The sequence below is a fragment of the Azolla caroliniana genome, unplaced genomic scaffold, assembly GCF_043228905.1.
Source record: "Azolla caroliniana isolate FFs.n. ecotype wild unplaced genomic scaffold, voAzoCaro1.0.p SCAF_2, whole genome shotgun sequence".
Lineage (NCBI taxonomy): Eukaryota > Viridiplantae > Streptophyta > Polypodiopsida > Salviniales > Salviniaceae > Azolla > Azolla caroliniana.
The window spans coordinates 25,131,679-25,153,829 of record NW_028230437.1 but is presented as its reverse complement, the minus strand read 5'-3'; the positions used below and the strand labels follow the sequence as shown (position 1 = coordinate 25,153,829).

General features: G+C 42.2%; 2 protein-coding genes across 2 annotated transcripts; one reads left to right on the top strand and one right to left on the bottom strand.

Moving 5' to 3' along the window:
• Positions 1–8,809: 8,809 nt before the first annotated feature.
• LOC147867779 (nudix hydrolase 25-like) lies at positions 8,810–13,916 on the top strand. Its single transcript, XM_087315604.1, has 6 exons — positions 8,810–9,160; positions 9,300–9,350; positions 11,569–11,661; positions 11,739–11,833; positions 12,952–13,066; positions 13,164–13,916. Exons 1-6 carry the CDS (start codon positions 8,855–8,857, stop codon positions 13,227–13,229), a joined length of 726 nt encoding a protein of 241 aa, XP_087171730.1. The 5' UTR covers positions 8,810–8,854; the 3' UTR covers positions 13,230–13,916.
• A 421-nt stretch (positions 13,917–14,337) lies between these two features.
• On the bottom strand, positions 14,338–20,209 carry LOC147867778 (uncharacterized). Its single transcript, XM_087315592.1, has 4 exons — positions 19,460–20,209; positions 17,188–18,749; positions 16,908–16,979; positions 14,338–16,080 (listed from the first exon to the last, which is right to left on the bottom strand). The coding sequence occupies exons 1-4, from the start codon at positions 19,645–19,647 to the stop codon at positions 14,978–14,980; spliced, it is 2,925 nt and encodes a 974-aa protein (XP_087171718.1). The 5' UTR covers positions 19,648–20,209; the 3' UTR covers positions 14,338–14,977.
• Between the last annotated feature and the right edge of the window lie 1,942 nt (positions 20,210–22,151).

The following is a 22,151-nucleotide window of genomic DNA, read 5'->3' as shown; positions in this document are numbered from 1 at the left end:
GCTAACTTCAACAACTCTATACTCTACACTTTTTCTTAGTTACTTGGCCCGTAGTAGGCATCTAGTTCATTGCATTAGGTATCAACACCATGGGATTCAACTTGAATGGTTTTAACTTCAACAAATATGTGGCGCAAACGAGTTGTGGAGTTAATTCGAAGAGTTGTTAGAACTAGGATTCCAACACACGCTGCCTTTCGAGAACTAGAACTTGAGTCTGGTACCTTGGACCACTCAACCATCCTAACTGTTGGGTGAGAGTTGTGGGGCCAAACAAGATTCGAACCCACGCTCCCTTTCGAGAACCGAAACTTCAGTTTTACGCCTTAGACCACTTGGCCACCTTGACTTTTTGGGGCCACAGTCAATCACGAGTTCTACATAAGGAGTATCGATTCCAAAACTTGTCAGAAGTGGATTTAAACCCACACTGTGTTTCGAGAACTAGAAGTTGAGTTTTGACAAGACGACACGCTCCGAAAACAACACTCGGCCAAAACCGAGTCTAGGATCAAACACAAAAAAATAGGTAATGTACGCATGACACAATAAAGAGAAGAGTACACAAGATGTTTACGTGGAAAACCCAAACACAGGAAAAACCACGACAATCCACAGATTGCAAACTATCACTATGTTACAATATACAATAGATGAACACAGAGGCAACGACCTCTTGTTCACTGTCTTCGCCACAGGCGGCGGTTACAATAGAGACAACGTCCTCTTCGTCTCTCACTCACTCTCTCTCACTCTCTCTCTCTCTCTCTCTGTACACGTTTGCACTCAAATCTTGCACCAACAAGAATGACAATTGTTGCACGCTAAGTTTGCCCTAAGTCATATTTATACTAATATGACTTTTCGGCTATTTACAAATATAGCCCCAATGAACTCTCAGAAACATATTTACGAATATGTTCCTTCATCCGGTGAGCACTACTCACCGAGCCTTCACCATCCGGCTCTTGCCAGGCACTCATCTTCCGGTTCTCACCGGGTCTTCCGTTGCCGGGTACTCCTATCCCATCCGGAGGGATCTGTTTCCGAACAAACTCCCCCTTCACTCCGGCATGGGATATCTTACTAGTCTGATCCACTGCCGACATGCATCCAACTTGTCGGGTATCAGTACTTTGGGTAGCATATCTGACCCGTTCTCGGCCATGTGGATCTTCGTCAACACGAACTCTCGATCTTCTACTCGCTCCCGGATCTAGTGATACCTACGCTGGATATGCTTTGTCTTCGAATGGTACGTTGCGTTCTTAGTAAGGTGGATGGCACTTTGACTGTCGCAATAGAGCCGATATTCATCTTGCTGGATATCGAGCTCTCCGATGAAGTCCTTCATCCATAATATTTCCTTACCGGCTTCAACAGCCGCCATGTACTCCGCCTCCGTGGTTGACAACGCAACCGTCTTCTGCAGCCTCGACTGCCACAAAACAGCTCCCCCTGCATATGTCATTACATACCTGGATGTAGACAGGCCGGTATCCACATCAGCCGACATGTTCGAATCGGTAAAACCATCAAGTTGAGGTTTACCGGAGCCGAATCAGAGACACATATTCGAAGTGCCCTTCAAGTACCAGAGTATCCATTTGACCGCGTTCCAGTGCTCCTTGCCGAGATTGCTCATAAACCGGCTCACCACTCCGACTGCGTATCCGATATCCGGTCGAGAACACACCATTGCGTACATTAAGCTCCCGACGGCAGAGGCATACGGAACCTTCATCATATCTGCCTTCTCTGCTTTCGTCTTCGGGCTTTGCTTACCGGATAATCTGCAGTTTTCCGGGAGTGTCGATCCGACTGGTTTCGCTTCTAACATGTTGAACCGTTGAAGCACCTTTGTCATGTATTTCTCCTGTGACAACCACAATTGCTTCTTTGGCCGGTCCCGGATGATGTACATCCCCAGCATCCGTCTTGCCGGACCCAAGTCTTTCATTGCGAAAGTTCGGTTGACAGCCTTCTTCAGCATCCGTATTTTGGCTTGGTCTCGTCCGATGATCAACATGTCGTTCACGTATAGAAGGAGTATTAGGAAGTCGCCTCCTTCGAACTTCTTCACAAAAACGCAGTGATCGGCTTGCGTCTTGTGGTACCCTTGATCGATCATGAAGGAGACGAACTTCCGGTACCATTGTCGAGGAGCCTACTTCAGTCCGTACAGGCTCTTCTTCAACCCGCAAACCAGGTGCTCCTTCCCTTTCTCCACGAATCCTTCCGGTTGCTGCATGTAGATCTCCTCTTTGAGGTCAACGTGAAGGAATGTCGTCTTCACGTCCAGCTGCTCTCCTCGAGGTCCATGCTTGCCGCTATACTCAGCACCGTCCGGATGGAGGTCATCTTTACTACCGGGGAAAATATCTCGTTGAAGTCCACGCCCTTCTTTTGCTGGAACCCCTTCACCACGATCCTGGCTTTGTATCTCGGGGGGTTGCCGACATCTCCCGGTTTCAACTTGTACACCCACTTATTTCGGAGTGCCCGCTTTCCTTTCGGCAACTCCACCAATTCGTACGTATGGTTCTCATGCAGGGAATCCATCTCATCCTGCATGGCACTTAACCATTTGCGGCTATGGGCGTCACTTTTAGCTTCCTCGAAACTTTCTGGCTCCCCCTCATCGGTCAGCAGCACATGCTCTGCATCCGAAAATCTCCGGGGGGCCCTTCTCTCTCTGAGAGGATATCTCCGTCTTTGGCTTTCGGCAACCGGCTCCTCTATTTGTTCTTCATCCGAATCTGATTCGGGGTCTTGGCCGGTTCCGATTTCACCTATTCCTTCTTCTTCGGCCTGTCTTGTCTCTTTACCGTCACTGGCCGGTTCATCGAGTGCTAACCGGTCTCTTGCCGGTTGGGTCTGCTCATCGTAGAATCGATCCTTACCGGTTGACTTGGAGTTCATTATCTTCTTCTCCGACTCCCAGTGGGCGAGCGTCTTATCCTCCATTAAGATAATATCCCGACTCCAGAATACTTTCTGGTTGACCGGGTCCCACACTCGGTAGCCGAACTCATCATTGCCGTAACTGAGGAATATGCATGACCGGGTCTTTGGATCTAACTTTCCTCTCCGGTCCTTAGCTACATGCACGTATGCAAGACACCCGAATACCTTCAGATGTCAGTAGGACACTTCCTTACCGGTCCAAACTCTCTGCGGCGTGTCCCCGTCCAAGGGTACTGAGGGTGATCTGTTTATCACGTATGTCGCCGTTGACAATCCCTCAGCCCAAAACTTCTTGGGTAATTTTGCATGCACCAGCATACTCCGGACCCTCTCCATTATGGTTCAGTTCATCCTCTCGGCCAGCACGTTTAGTTCCGGCGTTTTCGGCACGGTAAATTCGAGCCGGATTCCCTTCGAGCGGCCGTACTCCTCGAACTGCCCCCGGTATTCTCCTCCGTTATCTGCTCGAACCGCCTTCAGCTTCCAGCCGGTTTCTCTTTCCACTCTCGCGTGGAGCTCTTTGAAGACGGATAACACCTAATCCTTCGTCTTCAACGGTGTGGCCCACAACTTCCGGCTGTGGTCATCTATGAACGTCACGAAGTACTACGATCCGGCATGTGACTTCATGTCCACTTGACACACATGAGTATGCACCAACTCCAGTGGTGCATTACGTCTCATCGGTGGCCTTGGTCGGAAGGAGGTCCGGTTTTGCTTATCGGCCAGACAATCAGTGCACTTCTCCAAGTGCACGTTCTTCACTGGAATGAGGTTGTCATTTGCAAGCCTCTTCATCCCCTTCTCACTCATGTGACACAGCCTCTTGTGCCACAACTCACCGACAGTGTTGGAAGCCACATTCACTTCTTCCGGGAATAACCAGGCATTCATCAGGTACAACGTGTTGACCTTCTGGGCCCGAGCCACAATCAGGCTCCCTTTGCTGAACTTCATGACTCCATTCTGAATGCTACCCGTGTAGCCTTCATCATCTAGCCGACGGGCTGATATTAGGTTCAGTCGAACCTCCGGAACGTGTCGTACATCCTTCAGCAACAACTTGTATCCGGTTGGTGTTGTGAACCACACGTCTCCTATGCCGACAATTCGGCATGTACCTTCATTCCCCATCCGGACACAACCGTGATCACCGACTGTGTAGGATGAGAAGTATTTACGGTCCGGGGTAAGGTGGAACGACGCTCCGGAGTCGACCACCCAGGTCATCTCGTTGCTGGCAAGGTTTAGCTCACTCTCCTCGGTGATGAGCATCAACTCTTCTTCACTTGCCGTGATTGCCGTCGTTCCCTTCCGGTCTTTATCGTTCCGGTCCGGAGTCCGCTTCGAATCGGTACCATCGGTTTCCTTGTCTTTTCAGAAATGCCGATAGTTCTTCTAGAAGTGTCCCGGCTTGCCGCAATAGAAGCAAGTAGGCCTCCCCCTTGACTTTGGCCGTGTCCCCGACTTCTCCTAGTTCTAGGGACTACGGTTCCTTTGTCTTCCGCGTTCCGATTCGGTAAGGAGCGCTTTGGAGTTGGAGCTCATATCCTTATCTTTCCGACACACCTCCTCATCTAGCAAGCTCGATTTCACTCTTGCTAGGAATAACCGTTTCCCTTCCGGCCCGGCGTTACCCAAAGTGACAACCAACGTCTCCCAGCTATCTGGGAGAGAACCGAGCAGGAGTAGTGCTAGTACCTCATCGGCGAGAGGTACTTCCAATGATGTTGCCTGGTGAATCAACCCCTGGAAGGCATTCATGTGCTCCGCCATGCTGGAGCCATCTTGGTACCGGAGTCTTACTAGCTTCCGAAATACCGAAACCTGATTAACAACATTTTTGTTCTGAAACATAATGTTGATCTTCTCCCAGAGCTCATGAGCCTTGCTCTCTTCATTGAAGTTATTGTATAGACTCAGGTCAATGAAGTATCGTATGTACGCCGTTGTCTTCATGTGCATCACCTCCCATATCGTGGCATCGATTTTGTCTGGTCTCTTGTCCCCGAACTGAACCGGCAACCAAAGGTCTTTAACCACGAGCATGTCCCTCATCTTCGACTTCCATACTGAGTAATTGGAGCCGGTGAGCTTGAACATGCCTCCCAACGATTCATCTATTTTCTGTGTCATTTCGCTCTAATACCACTTTGATAGGACTACACGCTCTGAAAACAACACTCGGCACAACCGAGTCTAGGATCAAACACAAAAAAACAAGTAATGTACGCACGACACAGTAAAGAGAAGAGTACACAAGATGTTTACATGGAAAACCCAAACACGGGAAAAACCACGGCAGTCCACAGACTGCAAACTATCACTATGTTACAATATACAATAGATGAACACAGAGGCAACGACCTCTTGTTCACTATCTTCGCCGTAGGCGGCGGTTACAACAGAGACAACGTCCTCTTTGTCTCTCACTCACTCACTCTCTCTCTCTCTCTCTCTCTCTCTCTGTGTACACGGTTGCACTCAAATCTTGCACCAACAAGAATGACAATTGTTGCACGCTAAGTTTGCCCTAAGTCATATTTATACTAATATGACTTTTCGACTATTTACAAATATATTTATACTAATATGACTTTTCGGCTATTTACGAATATGTTCCTTCATCCGGTGAGCACTTCTCACCGGGCCTTCACTATCCGGCTCTTGCCGGGCACTCGTCATCCAGTTCTCACCGGGTCTTCCATTGCCGGGTACTCCTATCCCATCCGGAGGGATCTGTTTCCTAACAAGTTTGGCATCTTGGACCGTTCGGCCACCCTAACTATTGGGTTAGTGTTGTGGGGCCACTATCAATCATAAGTTCTACATAAGTAGTATCTATTCAAAGACTTGTCAGAAGTGGGATTCCAACCCAACTTCGTTTCCAGAACGAGAACTTGAGTCTGGCGCCTTAGACCACTCGTCCATCCTGACCGTTTGGTGAGTGTTGTGGACCATGATCAATCACGAGTTCAAAATAAGGACTATTGATTCAACAACTTGTCAGAAGTGGGATTTGAACCCACGCTCCCTTTATAGAACGAAAACTTGTACCCCTATTTAAATCTAATCTTCGGAACAAGGGTCATGTCTGAACTGAACCTAGTATGACCCCCCTCCTCACTAGGGAAGAGACAAGTCGAGGATTTAGTATATCTGTGTGTTTGAGGGTTGTGGCTGATACTAGTAATTGTTGGTTGTGCGGGTTGGATCGTACCATCAAGCAAGTTGATTATCGATCGATTCTTCTTTTGAAAGATGCGTCACAAAAACCCAGTAACGTTTTGGTTTTTTTAATGTGACCAAACATTCATTTGTGGTTTTTTACTAATTCAAAAATCGGATACAACAACTGATGTTATACTAATATTGGGACCGCTCTCGCAACCCACACCGGAACAATGTTTTACCCCTAGATGGTCCAGTCAACTACTACGCCTCAACACATTTCAGGAGAACTAGCTAGCTCTGGGTTCGAGTGGCATTTCACCCCTAACCACAACTCATCCCTCTTCGTTTTCAGATTCGTATTAAACAACCATGGGCGAAACCCCAGACATAGAGATTGATTTGACATCCGTACTAACTTTAACTTTAGCATTATTTGTTGGATCGAACAAGATTAAGATTCTGTGAGATAGAAATACCATCTTCTATAGGGGGAAGGGATTCATTTAGAGATAGTTTTTACATGAGTTTTGAATCTATGACATAACCAAATCCAAATAAACAAAGTGTAGAATTGAATCGCACAGGCCTTTACTGGGAACTATTACTCGGTCGGACTCTTGTCGACCGTCATGTATACTGGAGCTCCCTTCCCGTAAACCGCTTTCCGAACTACCGGTGCCATCGTCAACATCCCCTTCAATCTTCATACTGCCTCTTCGTGCTCTTCTACCCATTCGAACCCCCGCCCCTTCATCAACAAGCCATAGAGTGGCTCGGCAATATGTGCGTAGTGCGGAATCCAAATTGGTAGAATGCACATGCTCTGAGGAATCTCCGGACCTCTGTGGTTGACCTACATACTTCATTGCCGAAATTGCCTCTACCTTAGCTGGAGACGGTTTTCGGCCATATGGTGTTGTGGGGCCACGATCAATCACGAGCAAACCCACACTTTCTTTCGAGAACTAGAACTTGAGTGTGGTGCCTTAGACCACTCAACCACCCTGACAAAAACATTTCATCATCCCTAGCTATTGAATTTGTCGTTTGTAGAACCATGAGTGGATTGTGCAACCATACTCAATCTCAGAGATTTGTATAAGGCGCATTGTGGAGTCAAACGCAATCTTGAGTTTTGTATAACCAATATCAATTTGAATAGTTGTTAAAAGTGGAATTCATACACACACTCCCTTTCGAGAACCAAAACTAAGTATGACAACTGAATTTTGTCAAAAGTAGGATTTGACACCCATGCTCCCTTTCGAGAACCAAAACTTGTGTCTGGCACTTAAACCACTCAACTACCCTAACTACAAACATACGATATTTGAAACCACACTCCCTTAAGTATGATATCTTAGACCACTCAACCACATAACTATTGGCTAAAAACGTGGAGACAAATTAAAAGTCAATATCAAATTTGAGAACAAAAACTTGAGTCTAGCAACTTAGACCACTTGGCCACCTTGACCGAGGAGTATCGATTCGAAAACTTGTCAGAATTAGGATTTCTAGCCCGTATTCCTTTTTTAGAAGCAAAACTTTAGTCTAGTGTCTTAGACCACTTGACCACCCTGACAATTTATTACATGGAGTGTGGAGCCAAAATAAGCTCAAATCAAGTTCTCCTATGTTTAATTCAACTGTCTTAATCCAACAACATCAAAATTGGCAACTACAATGTAGGAGACAATTGTAGATGCCACTTTTGATGGCACCGATAGGGTGACAATAAGTTGCTTCTTGCTCTCGCGATAACTATCGTCAAACTTTCCTATTTTTGACCCATTTGATTTACGTGTAACTTTTGAGTTTGATCAAATTTACTTATTTGTTTCTTTGATATACCATGTCATCCTTGTAGCGGAATTGGAGTGTATTTAATATGGTATTCGCACAAATTGATCAAGTATTCTAACCTTGTGATTATGGTCAATGTTATAGCCATAAGCTTAAGCATTAATTCCAAAGCTAGTTTTAAGTGTTTTAAGGGTAGGATAAGTTGAAGAATAGGACAAACCCATAAGTGGTTTGGGTGCCTTAATTGAGTTTTTCAGAAAATCCCATGGCAAGCAAATACTCATAAGTGCAAAAGAAGCATTAAGATTGAAAAAGAGCTCCATAGGTGTCTTGAAGGGATATGGGCGGGTTTTGGGAGGGGTCTTCCGATCGATCGCGATCGATAACACAATCTCTTATAGGTTTCTAGGGATCATCGATGGGTGTTTGTGCGACAATCGATCGATCGGCTTGTGGGGACGGGTCTCCAGGTCGATCGGCTTGTCGGGATTTCGATGGGTCTTGCGGTCAATCGAGATGGATAACACAATCTCTTATAGGGTTTTCTAGGGATTTCAATGGGTGTTTGTGTTGCGCTTGATCGATCGGCTTGTGCGGATTGGGGCGTACGGTAGATCAAGACCGATTAGATACTACGGTCTCTTATAGATTTGTCGGGATTTCGATGGGACTTGGCGGCCGATCCATCGGTTTTGGGCCGGTTGGTCGGATCATTCGATGAAGAGACACTCTTTTAGGGTTTTGTCGGGCTTTCGATAGGTCTTGGGTTCGATTCTGGTCTCCTTCCTTCTCCGTGGCTTTGGTTTAGTTTTCATCTTCATTTCCTCGACAAGCTTACAACCAATGGCATGATTCTCTGTCTGTCTCTGTCTCTGTCTCTGTCTCTGTCTGTAAGAAGACCAGAGCCATGCTCCTCTCTCTTGTACGCGTCCCATCGCCATCGCCATCGCCATCGCCATCTCCTCCATCACGATTCCTCCTCCCTCGCCTTCGCTCTTCTTCTATCTCTCACTTATCTCCATTCCGATCCCAACCCCCTCTCAGACAAACCCTAGCTCTCGGATTTCCTGCTGCGAAAGTCACAACTTACCCTTCATCATTCTCCTCTTCCATCACAACACCACAGCTGCTCTGTTTCATGTCTTTCCAACCTCCCCCTCCTGCTTCATATCGACCTAATGTTGGCCTCTGTCTTATCAACTCTCATAGCCAGGTTTTGTTATTTCATCATTAAAAATGTTTTTTTTTGTTTTGTTTATATACACGTTGGGGATTTTGACTCATGGATGTAGTTTAGCAATCTTCTCTATGTGTTAACGATCATTTATGTGCTTTTCTTTCTCGTCTTACAGGTGTTCATTGCACGACGCATAGATTTGCCTGAGGCGTGGCAAATGCCACAGGTATGACGATTCAATATCCTTCATTTTTTTTCTTGCCAATTTCGTCATATGGTTAGGATTTAATTACTTGTTATATTGCCATGAATCATGAGGGATAGGTTTTTAGAACTGAGGATTTAAGTTTTTTGTGTCATTTTCTTCTCGTCAATGCTGATGGATGTTGTTTTTTAGACCTTAGAATTAAAGCGTTCTCTCTCTTATTTATTAGGACTCAGGGTTTAAGCTTTTCTTCTTATTATTATTTTTCTTGTGCACGGTGATGGAGTGAATTCAGTCATTATGATGGAGCTTTTTATTTCTAACTAGGAAACAGACAAAATAGTATGTCATAAAAACAAACTAAAACACATTATAATACTTTTATGTCCTACTTTTAAGTTGCTGATGGATATTTTGAATGGGCTTAAATCTGAACTTGTTCTCATATGTTACAATACAAGTTGTAAGGCGCTAAAGATGTTTCTATCTTCCATCAAAGTACAAACCATTATTTTCTCTGAAAGTAATATTGGCCATTATAGAAAGTTTATGATTGACGATTGTCAGTTTGTGTTGGTTCTATGTGTGCTGCACTGAGCTCATGTCTTTCTCTTGTTTGGAGTTCTATCTCATTACTGAGCCCGTGTTGCATGATTAGACCATCATTTACCTATTTGTTGGAGAAATGGTGAAGAGTGGTCATCAAGCATTCTTGAGCTACTAACAGTTATGTATTAGGACTTCAGAACTCTTCCTCTCCTCACTTAAATAGTTATCTTAACATAGAAATTAGACAATGTCGCGATATGTCTTTATCAGTCTACCTATCTAGTTAATAATATGCAAAAGCACACACATATGAACAAAACACTTTTCGGTTAGTTAGGATCCACAATCACGTGCAAGAAGATTACGGAAAGCTTAGAGTAAAACACTTCACACTAATCTTTTTGAAATTGAAAGGAGAGTTTTTACATTGGTCGGCCCTTTTACATTCCCACAAGATCTTAGATTCCAGTTTTTTCTCTTTTATGTAATTTTCCCTGCATATAGATTTGCATCCTTGTTGCAAATGCCAATACCAATGTCGTTAGGAGTGTGAGACATGATGCATCCAGCAAGTAGAAATGATATCGCAGTCATCTTGAAATATTGAAGCACTAATAATAGCACAATAGATCGTTCATCATCCTGCCGGGCATAGAGAAGAAACATCATTTGCTAGATAATTCTTCTGTTGATTCGGGGAAGAATTCTGGGGCTTTATGTGGAAAAGAGCATGTTATTCCAGCCTTGAAAAAACTGTGCTTCTTAAATGTTCTAAAATTCATGTTTCATACTTTTAGCAATTGCATAGGATTGTCCATAGATATCTATATAAACATAATCGCATATTCTTGAAAGTGTAAAGAAATTCATGGTCCAAACCATGATGGTAAATATTCTGTCATGCATGACAGACATGGTTTCAACCAAACTATTCATAAGCTCAAATATATGTTGCCTGAAATGATCTACTGGAACACATCTAGTGATACTCTTTTATATCTATTGCCATCACCTGTTTTGGTTTCAGAAATAATGGGGGGAATTGCTATTTGCTCAGTTGCAACATGAGGTAATTTGGTTGATGGATTTAGTCGGTCGTCTCATTTCATCTTGAAATCCTCACTGTTTCAGAGCATTTTAGTCAATGCATTTCAGCTTTATGGCATGGATTTTAGAAATGATATCTGGTATGAGTTTTGGAACTCAACTTCAGATCCATTTATTCTAAAGCTTTATTTTGCACTTTTAACTGCATGTGCTTCATTTTTAAAGACATTGGTTGGATAAATATTAGGACCATTTTTGGTCTCTTGTATTTTTTCTTCTTTGTTTGTAATTACAAACACCTGGGTCTTCTAATGTTTATGATCTAAGGCTGGCATACAGCCAAAAAGCTGAAGGTCTCTATTATTTCTATCGTTCTGATATCCAAGTCACAATGCGAAGTTTTTGGTGGCAGCTTTGACAAGAGTTATTACTCACAATCAGGGGAGACATAGGCACCATCGTTATAATCAAGTGACTTTTTTGACACAGGCATACACATATTTAATTTGGTTCATGTCCTTCCTTTCAGACACTGACCATTTGTTGTCTCATAACAATATTGCATCCTATATTTCTCAAAATAATAAATAGATAGAAGCCATGCTCAAATTGTGTTTTATATCCCATTCAATCTTTTATTTAGGGGGGAGTTGATGCAAATGAAGAACCTAGAGTGGCAGCCTTAAGAGAACTCAAAGAAGAAACAGGTGTCACATCAGTGCAACTCATTGGCGAGGTATCAAATATGATGCCTTACATTCTCATTTTTACCAGGAATCAAATGTTTAAAAGCTTTTGAAAATGGCATCATAGGCACCCGACTGGTTGACATATGATTTTCCACCAGATGTTAAGGAAAAAATAACTCACCTTTGGGGCAAAGAATGGAAAGGCCAGGCTCAGAAGTGGTGAGCCTTTCATTGTTCTAGTTATAAATGTTATTATTGTTTCATTGGATAGCAATTTCCTGTCTCCTTCATTTTTGTCTTGTCAAGACAAGCTCTACGACATTCAAGATATCCCATTTGCTTAGTTTGAGATTTTTCTGTGGTCTTCCTTTTCTCCCTAGTTTTGGAGGGGAAGCACTGTTCCTTGTGGGGTGAGTTCTCTAGCAGACAAGGTCAAAGTCTGGAACTGCAAGTAAGAAAAGCAAGCATTCAACTGTAGTAGCGAGAAACATTTTTCATGGCCAGTTTCAATGGAACACTTCATAATCGATAAATGATTGAAATGATTGAAGGTTCCACATAGATGGTGAAATAAGTGTAGGTACTGCTTGAAATTTTTGAGTATAAAAAATGGTTTGTTCAGCCTCAATACACTAGAGTCATTGTGGACTATAGTTGCATCATTTGAAATTATTGGAAGCAAGTTTCATTGGACTAGATGTCTTACTAAAGATGTTTACACGACAATGTGTCTTTCTGGAAAATATATTGTTTAATTCATCTATTTCTATTATTCTTGGATGCTTCAACATATTGTAATGTATGCCCCTCAATCATGAAGGCTGATATATGAAAAGGGAAATTACCAAAATATGCTTATAAGTTGAAATGACTGAAATATGTTTCATCAAAGTTGAAGCTCCTAATGATATGATGCATCATTAAATAAAGGGCATAAAATATACTTAAGAGTAGATATTAATAATCAAAATTAATGATAATATTGCAGCCTAATATGCCTAACATTGTTGATTGATGAATCATATAATTTAATCCCTTCTAATTGAGAGTAATAAGTGGTCAAAGCCTTTTCTAGTTTTCTAACTTATGCAACCCCACTTTATATAGCTAGGTCAAGGTGCAAAGTTAGTAAATTAGGATCTAGTTCTCCCAATTAGTGCCGGCCTTCTTTTCGAGTTAGGACTGTAATTAGCATATTAACTTACAAATTGCTCAATGAAGAATGTGTTTAGACTCAGGTCATCCCAGCTTCAACAGTAAAGTCTATGCATAAGTTATCCATATCTAATTTCATGGATTTCCGAGTTATTCTAACTTATACAACTGTTTGCTCTTAGGTTTCTATTCAGGTTTGTTGGTGATGAAAGTGAAATAATTCTTGACGGGGATGAGAAGGAAAGAGCAGAATTTTCAGAGTGGAAGTGGGCCTCAACAGAGGAAGTATTAAAACAGGTAGTCACCAATTAAATAAGTAGGGGCTTTTTTCTTGCAAGCAAAATGGTATATGCTGGAAAGTGCTGACAATTCCGGTTATTTCTTTTAAAATCAGGCTGTTGATTTTAAAAGACCTGTTTATGAGAAGGTTTTCAAAGCATTTGGTGCAAATCTGACTTAAACCCTTTCAAATGGTTTTCTGTACAATCAACTGATGCTTGATCACCTGGATACCTAGTATTATTATTTTGGTCAGGAATCAGCATTCTCCTTAGTATGTGTATGTACACAATCATTATGGCAAAGATTTCAAGCAGTCTGTCTTTCGTATCTACAAGGCCATTATTATTAGTCAGAAAGCAACAAGATGTTCTTGTACAAGATGGAATCTTTGCCTGTGCATTTGTGCACTAAAAGACATCAATCCATTATGGTAATATTCAGCTTCAAGCCGCCTGTCATATATTTATCAAGTACACTGGTCTTGGACAATTGAGGATGGCAAAATATAAGTTTCTAAATTATGAAGACCCACTGGGGAGTTCAGAACATAAAATTCAAGCCTTTGGTTCAGCTACATATTGGGTTGCCTGTGTCTATTTCTCTTAGAGTCTGTGGCTATATGTTCGTTTCTTTTAAAACTTTATCCTTCAGTATAATTAGAATCTCAAAACATGATTGGGCAATGATGGCTTAAGATTTTAGTGCAAACCATTCTTGGATGTGCAAGGGAATTGTATTAATTATAACAGACAATGGTAGTTTGATATATAGCTTGACTAAAAAGTCACATTGTATAAAACACCCCACAAAGATTTAACTTGTAATAGTGTGATAGTTATATAAAAACATCAGTTTCTTGTGTATCTATACGGTCAGTCAGAAACATAATAAAAACATTCAGTATATCCTTCACTTAAATGGGCAATGGCAAACAGTTTTTTCATGTATTATCATCCATAAATACTGAACCACACATATGTCTTCCTCTGTATTTCCAGTTTCAGGTATCATCCATAAATACTGAACACGTATATCTTCCTCTGTATTTCCAGTTTTTTTGTTTTTGATGATTGGGTACATATCAATTGTCTCAGGCCAGTTTTGGTCTTAGAAGACGTTAATATGTACATCTTTCTCTCAAAATCTTCATTTTGCAATACATAGGCATGATCCTAGTTAAATTCATCAAGAATAACTTCCTTTACCACGACCTCATACCACTCCAGTAAGGTTTTCTTTCAAACATTTAGAGACTTAATCCAACATACTATAATTAATACCCAATATTTCCATAAAAAACATTGTATAGACCGCATGCACAGATTAACATGTTATTTGCTTCCAAGAGCACTCAATAGGGTGCCCGGCCAACTCAAGAGTATAGTAATACAACGGCATACAAATTCCATTTAAACAGGAAAATGCAAGCCTTAGTTATTCTCATGTTTGACCTTCCACAGTTAGTCCAATATATGTACAATGGTGACTTCTTGCACACCACATGCAGATCAGAACCCCAGCGGGGAATCGATCAATACTGGAAATACAGCACTCGCAATAAGGTCATGGGTAGCTGTAAATTTTTGTGAAGCATCCAATTGGAAACAATACAGAAGACAGATGGGCTTACAAAACACGTCAGATAGGTTGATAACACCAGTCTCATCAATGCCAAGAATAATGACAAACAAAGCTTCCAAGAATCGGTATAGAGAGAAATCTGGTGCTAGCAGAAAGATCATTTCCGATCATGCCATTTGTCTAGAATTTCACGTCTTGCTGTAACTTGGCAGAATCAACAGGTGCTGAATTTGCTGCCCTGTATAGAAACCTCTCTGATCTTTACTTGAATTTCATATTGAAAGGTATACAAGACACCAAAACAGGGGGGTGAGGGGGTTGGCTTGACACCATGATTTCTGTGTTTCAAATATTGTTGTTGTCAGAGTCAGACAGCGCCCGATTTGAACCCCTGTACAATACTTCTCTGATCCTATTGAAGATCAAATTGACAGGGATGCAAGTCACCAAAGCAGGTCCAGTGGGTTTATTGGAAACAGCAACAGGTGGTGCATTTATCTCGCTATGTTGTACGGCTATGGATGATAACATCCTTGTTTTCCGAGGAAGAGATCCACCCTTTTTCAGAGGTCTCCTTTTATTAGCAGATGCACTAGATGCCAAAGGACTACTCTTTCTTGTTACCCGGTTCTTTTGACTAGCAAGACCTCGTTGATGCTGCTTATCTAGAACTTCTTGTGCATGTGGTCGGGAAAGGACAACACTGCAAGATCGAGGGATGCGCTGCATTGCTGTTCTCCGTGCAGTTCTCCATACTGGCTGCAATGGAGGCTTCTTAGCTATGTTTGCACCATTTTGAATATCTCTGAGCCTCTTCTGCATTATTTCAACCACCATTGGTTGACCCAAAATAACCTTGCCATTAAGCTTGCTGGTTAAAGATACAAAGGGAGCATGTTCCTCTGGAAGAGCTGATATAGGCTGTGTTTCAACTGGGACATCAAACCAAGGGGATTCTCTATTTGATGTATGTTTATCAACTGCCCAAAAGCTATTCTCTATATCCTCATTATGTGCAACCTCTTGGGGTTCCAAATCTATCTCTAATAATTCTCCTTCATCTTCAGATATTGACGCAGCCTCAACTTTGTGTCTAAGTCCCCGGCGAGATCCATTTACTTTCGCACCATTTGTTAAACCATGTGCTTCTGTAGTCTCATCACTCTCATGAGCCACACCATCGATAAGGGCCCTCACTGATGTTGACTCCCACATATTCCCACTACGAATAGATACCCGGCGTTTTCCTTTGGTTTGCCACTTCGAAACATTCATCCCACAGGGAGCCTTTTCAGAGTATTTATCAGGTACTCCAATTCTATTTTGAACAGCATAGGCACCATCATCATCATCATCATCAGACCCTTCCTCTCCTGTTTGGAAGCTCTGTGTTACAACTTCGATCCTGAGATCATTTGTTCCGCAGGAATCATCAAAGTTTGGGGAAACTGCAAAAAACACTCAATATAGAACTTAATTTGCGTAAATCTCATAACTTGCAAGTCATATTTCAAATCACATTTGTTTTGGATGACTCTTAAAACACAATTGGTATAGTTGCATGATTACATTAAGATATTCCAATGTGATGGCAAACTTTCTACGAGAGAAAACATACGCGTTGTGAACTTAGATAGAAAGCCTCATGTTTTATAGATGAACTGGTTGATTTAAATCTAACTCACCCAGTAAACAAGTAAGCTCATTCCATGCACTTGACATCAAGCTAATAAAGATCACTTTCAAGAAGATTATGATGATTTTCAGATGTGAGTGTTTCTCACTGTCTAAAACAAACTAGATCAACTCCCAATCATAAGACAATAGATGGAATCGAACATATGAATCACTACAGAAAAAACAAGTTAACTAGAAGACCTTCAAAGAATAGAACCAAGCACAGTATGCCATCATAGTCAATAGCTGCAGTACCAATAGAAACAGTACTTGAAAATAGAAATAGCAAAATACACCATTAGCCCAGCCCAAAAATATGAGCTATGTCAAGTAAACCTGAGAATGTGAATCCAGCAGTAACAACTGCCAAGTACAAGTATGCATATGAATAATTGCTTTAATTTTAATATAGTAATAAGGATTATGATTTTTCTAAATGGAATTACTATAGCCACACTTGGTTTTATAGAGTCGAATAAAAGACAAAGGGCAACGACTAGCCACTTTCTGATGAGTGATATATCATAAGTATTTCAATAAAACATAGAAAGAACTTGCAAATGCCAATAGTGAATTCAGAAGAGAACTTTGCTCTTACCCGCATTAGACTTTTGTTTTGCACAAGTTCCTTCCCTAAGTACAACAGCTCTAGCAGAACAGCTGGATGGTCCTGTGATCAAAATAGCTTTTAAATTATCTGTCTACATTAACACTATGAACACCCCATATGCATGCATGCATGCACACACACAATGTCTAAATGTGATGTGTGCACATTTTGGCATACGTGGTAACCAGCAAATACACATACTGATTAATTCATAAACCCAGCAGAAATATGACCGGTGACCTTACTCTCTAAATGTTTGGAATCCAACCTGGAATTGGCTGAAGGGAGTCAGCTTCATCTTCCCTTGTGCGCATTCCTCCATCAGTTTCTGCTACATCCAAGATGCACTGCCTTGATGACTTCACAGCAGCTTTCATGGTGTCTAGATCTGTGTTACTTCTGCAAAAAACTGAAGAGCCTTCCCCGTCATATGCGCTCTGCTTGGCAAAGACTGAGTTTTCTTCAATCCGATTGTTATAGAGAGGGTAAATCGGCAAAACATTGTTTGGTTCAGCATTCTCAAATGGATAATCTGGTACACACATTGCTTGACTTGCAATCTGCCCTCTCAATCCAAATTCATTCTCTTCTTTATGAGTGAAGTTTGACCAAACTGGGAAATTCGGTAGAGAACTAGGTAAATTTTCAGCCATTGACAATGAGCTCGTCTGGTCCAAAGATGTATCACTCATTCCAGTAACAGAACCTGTAAAAGCCGATCCTTGGAAATATGTGCATCTCAACCCAGACCCTCCTTGGAGGATAGAATCGACAAATGCTGATCCTGTTAAAGGAGAAACCTCAACTTCGGACCCACCATATTGATAACGTCTCCCAGCAGAACAGTTTGACTTCATTTGATCTGAGAACGTTGAGCAAGGTCTACCCATGATCGCAGAAGAATCAATCATCTCATGGCTGGACCTAGCTTCTACCTCAGAAGTTTGCCAACCGCTTGAGGTATTGTCACCTGCCATAGATTTCTGTTCAGATGCATGAATCAGATTTTCTTGTTTGGGAAGCGGAATAACATAACCATTTCTTCCTGGAGCTGGAATTATGGAAGATATGTTTGAACTCGGATCTATAGCATCATCATCGAGTTTAACACTGGTTTCCAATACTCGAGTGAAAGGCTTTCTTCTGTCTCTCTTCTTATATGCACTTTCATCTTCACCAGCTCCAACTTGTAAAGATCTTTTCTTTTTTGAGACTAGAGATGAAGCCTTGAGACCAGCAGGTGGACATACAGCTGCTGTATTCTTGGTGATGAAACCGACCATCTTATTTTCGTCTTCTATAAAAGATGTGTTCTGAGAAGGTTCATAGGATGCAGACCAACTTGATTTCCTATCTTTGGATGAGATGATCCTCAAGCCGAAATCTTGCAGACCCCTCATTCGAGGAATCGTCTCGGCAATCTCATCTTCCCATTCCAGAAATTTCCTATCCCCTTGCAAGTTGAACAAACTATCCAAGCTTGCTTGGCCTACATCAGTAGAAGACTCTGGATCCATAAAATCATTCCGGAAGTTAGAATGATGAGAAATTCCCTCAATCCCAACATCTAACACCATATCATCATCTGCAAAATCCAGCTCTTTATAATTCCGATCCAAACTTGAAAGACTTCTTCCTAGTAGGTGATTCTGCTCACTATATTTCCTTTCAAGCTCCAATGCATGAAGGATCGCATCTTCCCTCCGGGCATATTTTTCTCTCTTCTTGGTAAGCACACTTGCAAGAGATTTGGCTCGTTCTATACATTGGTCAAAATCTCCACAGCGGAAAGCTTTCACCCTCCTTGATTTCTCAATGTTATACCAGTCTCTGGAAACACATCAATGAAACAGTAGATGTATGCATATTACCATTCCATAAAACACACATTTGATGCTTATCAAGGTCATCCACTCCTCAAGTCATAAGAAACAAGCATTTACTTAGTAAAAACATCCACGTGCACATCACTATAATAGTCATTGAACGAATGTTACAATGCTGTAACTATATGTGTTCAAAACTATCTATCCCTAAACCAAACGAGCGTTCAGATTTCACATTAATATAGCAGTAATTGAACGAATGTTACAGTGCAGATACTACACAAACATACTTTAGACTTCTTATGGCTCTCCTGCACAATAAGATAAAAAAACATGTACATAGTAAAGCAACAATCACCTTAATAGCAGTATTCTGAGTAAAGAAGCCATTTCACACGTACATAAGCACAATGGTATCCAAACATCAAGAAAACATACCAGAAACATGAAATTCCTAGAACGTGATCATATATAAAACATCAACTACACTTAAAAAACAAATCAACACACACATCAATCAACCAATCAAAAACAGAAAATATACGCACAAAGAAAATTTGAGGTGACCACAAGCACTGCAGGTTTCGAAAAACATCGTATCAACCATCACGTAGGCAAATCAGAAACTTGAAACGCTGACAATGAAGGCATAGACTAGCAGTCTAGAATTTTCAGAAAAGTATCTGAAAGCAAAGAAGAGCATAGTGAACTTACACACTGCCATCTTCTCTGCCCAGTAGCTTCACCGGGGTACCTGTTCTTGGGGATAAGAGATGAGAACCAGGTAGCTCTTCTGCTCCGAGAATGCGACCAGGCCACCATGACCCATTCCGTCTTCTCACCCAAACTAGTCCCCCAACCGAGCTATCAATATATGGATTCATTTCACTTGATCCCTCCATCCTCTACACTTCTCTCTTTTCGCAATACGAGCTAATACTACACTACATATACTACTTCTTCACACACACTTGAAGGACTATGCAAGCATCTTACCCATCTCTGTTTTCTGTTTGCTTTTTACCCTGTACAATAGCGCCGCAACACTGACCTACAACCTTTGCACTTCTTCCGTTTCCGATGATGCGAAACCCTAACCTTGTGCCTGCTCTGTTGCATCCAATGTTCTGTCATTCTAGGGTTTCCATGCCCATAACGGTACAGAGTATCTTCTTTCCTGAGAGAAGAGACAACTCGTACGGGTACCTGGCAGGACTGTCTGGGTGTGGGCGTGGGCGTGGGCGTGGATGTGGGTGTGGGCGAGGGCGATGGCGATGGCGAGGGAGAGGGAGAGGTACTCTGTGCGCAACTGATCATAGGAAGCCTCAGAGCAGAAGAGGGGGGAGGGTGTGTTAGGTTAAAATGTCACAGAGATTGCAAAATTAGGGTTTACAGTGGGAATCGATGGGAGCAGGACGAGCCCAGGGAGGAGAGAGGGAGTGGGAGGGAAGAAGGGCTTCTAGATCTTCGTCCTGTAGCAGAGGGGCGCGGAAGAGAGAGGATGTGGTGAAGAGAGAGGATGTGGCATCGAGCAATAGAGAGACAGAGAGACAGAGAAGAAGCAGATTAAAAATATATTTACTCAGAGCAGGAGGGCGACTTTCAGCCCACAAAAGACACTAAAAACTATACATATATGTATGTATAATATTTTACTCTCTATACACATCAACATGCTCTCTCTCTCTCTCTCTCTCTCTCTCTCTCTCTATGGGGGCCTGGGGTGTAGTGGCTGGTGCTCCTTGCTTATTATGGTAGTAGCAGTACTAGTATGTACCACCAATTTGGAGGATTCGAGCAGCTCCTTGGTGCCCTGACCCCCCCTGTCATACATTCTGTCGAACTTCGTGGGATGTTGAAATGCATCTCTCCCAATGTAAGGTGATCGTCTCGTCCCTTTTACATGTGTAGAAAGCAAGCACCACCATCAAGTAGCAATGCCGAAAGTGAGAATGCTGACTCGAGCAACAAGCTTGGCATTGGTGAGAGAATCCAAAGGCTCTATGACCGTCTCGCCCCTTTTACCCGTGTAGAAAGCAAGCACCACCATCACTAGCAAAGCCGACTGTGAGAATGTTGATTCGAGCAACAAGGTTGGCATTGGTGAGAGAATCCAAAGGCTCTATTTGCGCCAACAGAGCATGTATATTGCCACATGCTTCACATTACTCGTAAACACTTCCTATGAGCACATGTCCATGTGTGTGATGTGATGATTCCCTCCCCTCCCCCCCCCCTCCACACACATTTATGCCACTACACTCGTACTATCCAAACTATCCACATTGCGTATGAATTTATGCTAAGCAATTTTTCATTCGCTCAAGGGAGAAATCCGCCGAAGAGTGAATGGACATGGGGAACACAAGAACATGCTTCCCATTGTTAGGATATATGTAAAATAAAGACACATGAGTATGCCAATTAGCCATTGTTATGTGAAACTTGGCATGCTAGATAAATTTGGACATGTATAAGTGGCCAACCAAAACGAGGAGTGACGTAGCCCGAGACTGTATGTAAAGGGCATTAAATAGCCAAAAAGAAAAAGGAAGCGAGGAGCAGATCGGGAATGGCGCGTCGCACGATTCAAATCTTAAACGTGTAAGGGTAGGGGTTTTGACTTGCCTACGAGTTTCCGGCCGGACAAATGCGATGGCCATAGTGTGAAACCGGACTCGTGATCGATAATCAAAGTGATAAGAGGGAATGGCACACTTAGAACCACCGCCCCAAGAAGACAATAATCAAGAACAACCCTACCCCGCCCATACCCCAATAACTAAGTGTGCCTCTAGAGGACATAGAGAACTCAAGTAGAACTAGATGGGGGTGGCTTTGGGCCACCCATATCATATATGTATGTATAGAAATACATATGTACATACATATGTATATAGTAATATATACATACATACATACATACATACATACATACATACATACATACATACATACATACATACATACATACATGTATGTATATATATATTATAGGATGGTCTTTTCTACCACATGCAGGAAACACATCTCCAAACTCCTCTCAGAAATGGCTGCAGGTTCCATCTCCCACAAGGTGAACGAAACATAGACGGACAAGCAGCTCTGATAGCGGATCCCTCCCGGCCAACGCAAGAGAAGCAGCAGTTTCCATTGAAGCGGTAGTGAAAAAGGGGCCAGTCAGAATGGGAGTGACATGACCCCCACAGACAGGTTGTCGAGGAAGGTCTCGAGAGATCCTGATCTATGTTACCGCTTTAAAAGAAAGTGGAAGGGGTCAAAGACCGAAAGGAGATGGAAATAGGAAGGATTAGATGGTTGGTTGGTTTGTTGTGTGAGTCCTCCATTTGTTTGTATACATTGGTTGTGTGCTAATTAGAGGGTAGAGGATGATCTGTTATCCTTA

Bases quoted from the DNA above. Each gene is read 5' to 3' on its own strand.
- LOC147867779 (XM_087315604.1), top strand. From the start codon at position 8,855: ATGCTCCTCTCTCTTGTACGCGTCCCATCGCCATCGCCATCGCCATCG. The intron at 9,351-11,568 runs GTATGACGATTC...TCTTTTATTTAG, and splicing joins AGGCGTGGCAAATGCCACAG to GGGGGAGTTGATGCAAATGA. The intron at 11,834-12,951 runs GTGAGCCTTTCA...GTTTGCTCTTAG, and splicing joins AAAGGCCAGGCTCAGAAGTG to GTTTCTATTCAGGTTTGTTG.
- LOC147867778 (XM_087315592.1), bottom strand. From the start codon at position 19,647: ATGGAGGGATCAAGTGAAATGAATCCATATATTGATAGCTCGGTTGGG. The intron at 16,980-17,187 runs GTTGGATTCCAA...TTTTGATCACAG, and splicing joins CTCCCTTCAGCCAATTCCAG to GACCATCCAGCTGTTCTGCT. The intron at 16,081-16,907 runs GTAAGAGCAAAG...TGTTTTTTGCAG, and splicing joins AAAACAAAAGTCTAATGCGG to TTTCCCCAAACTTTGATGAT.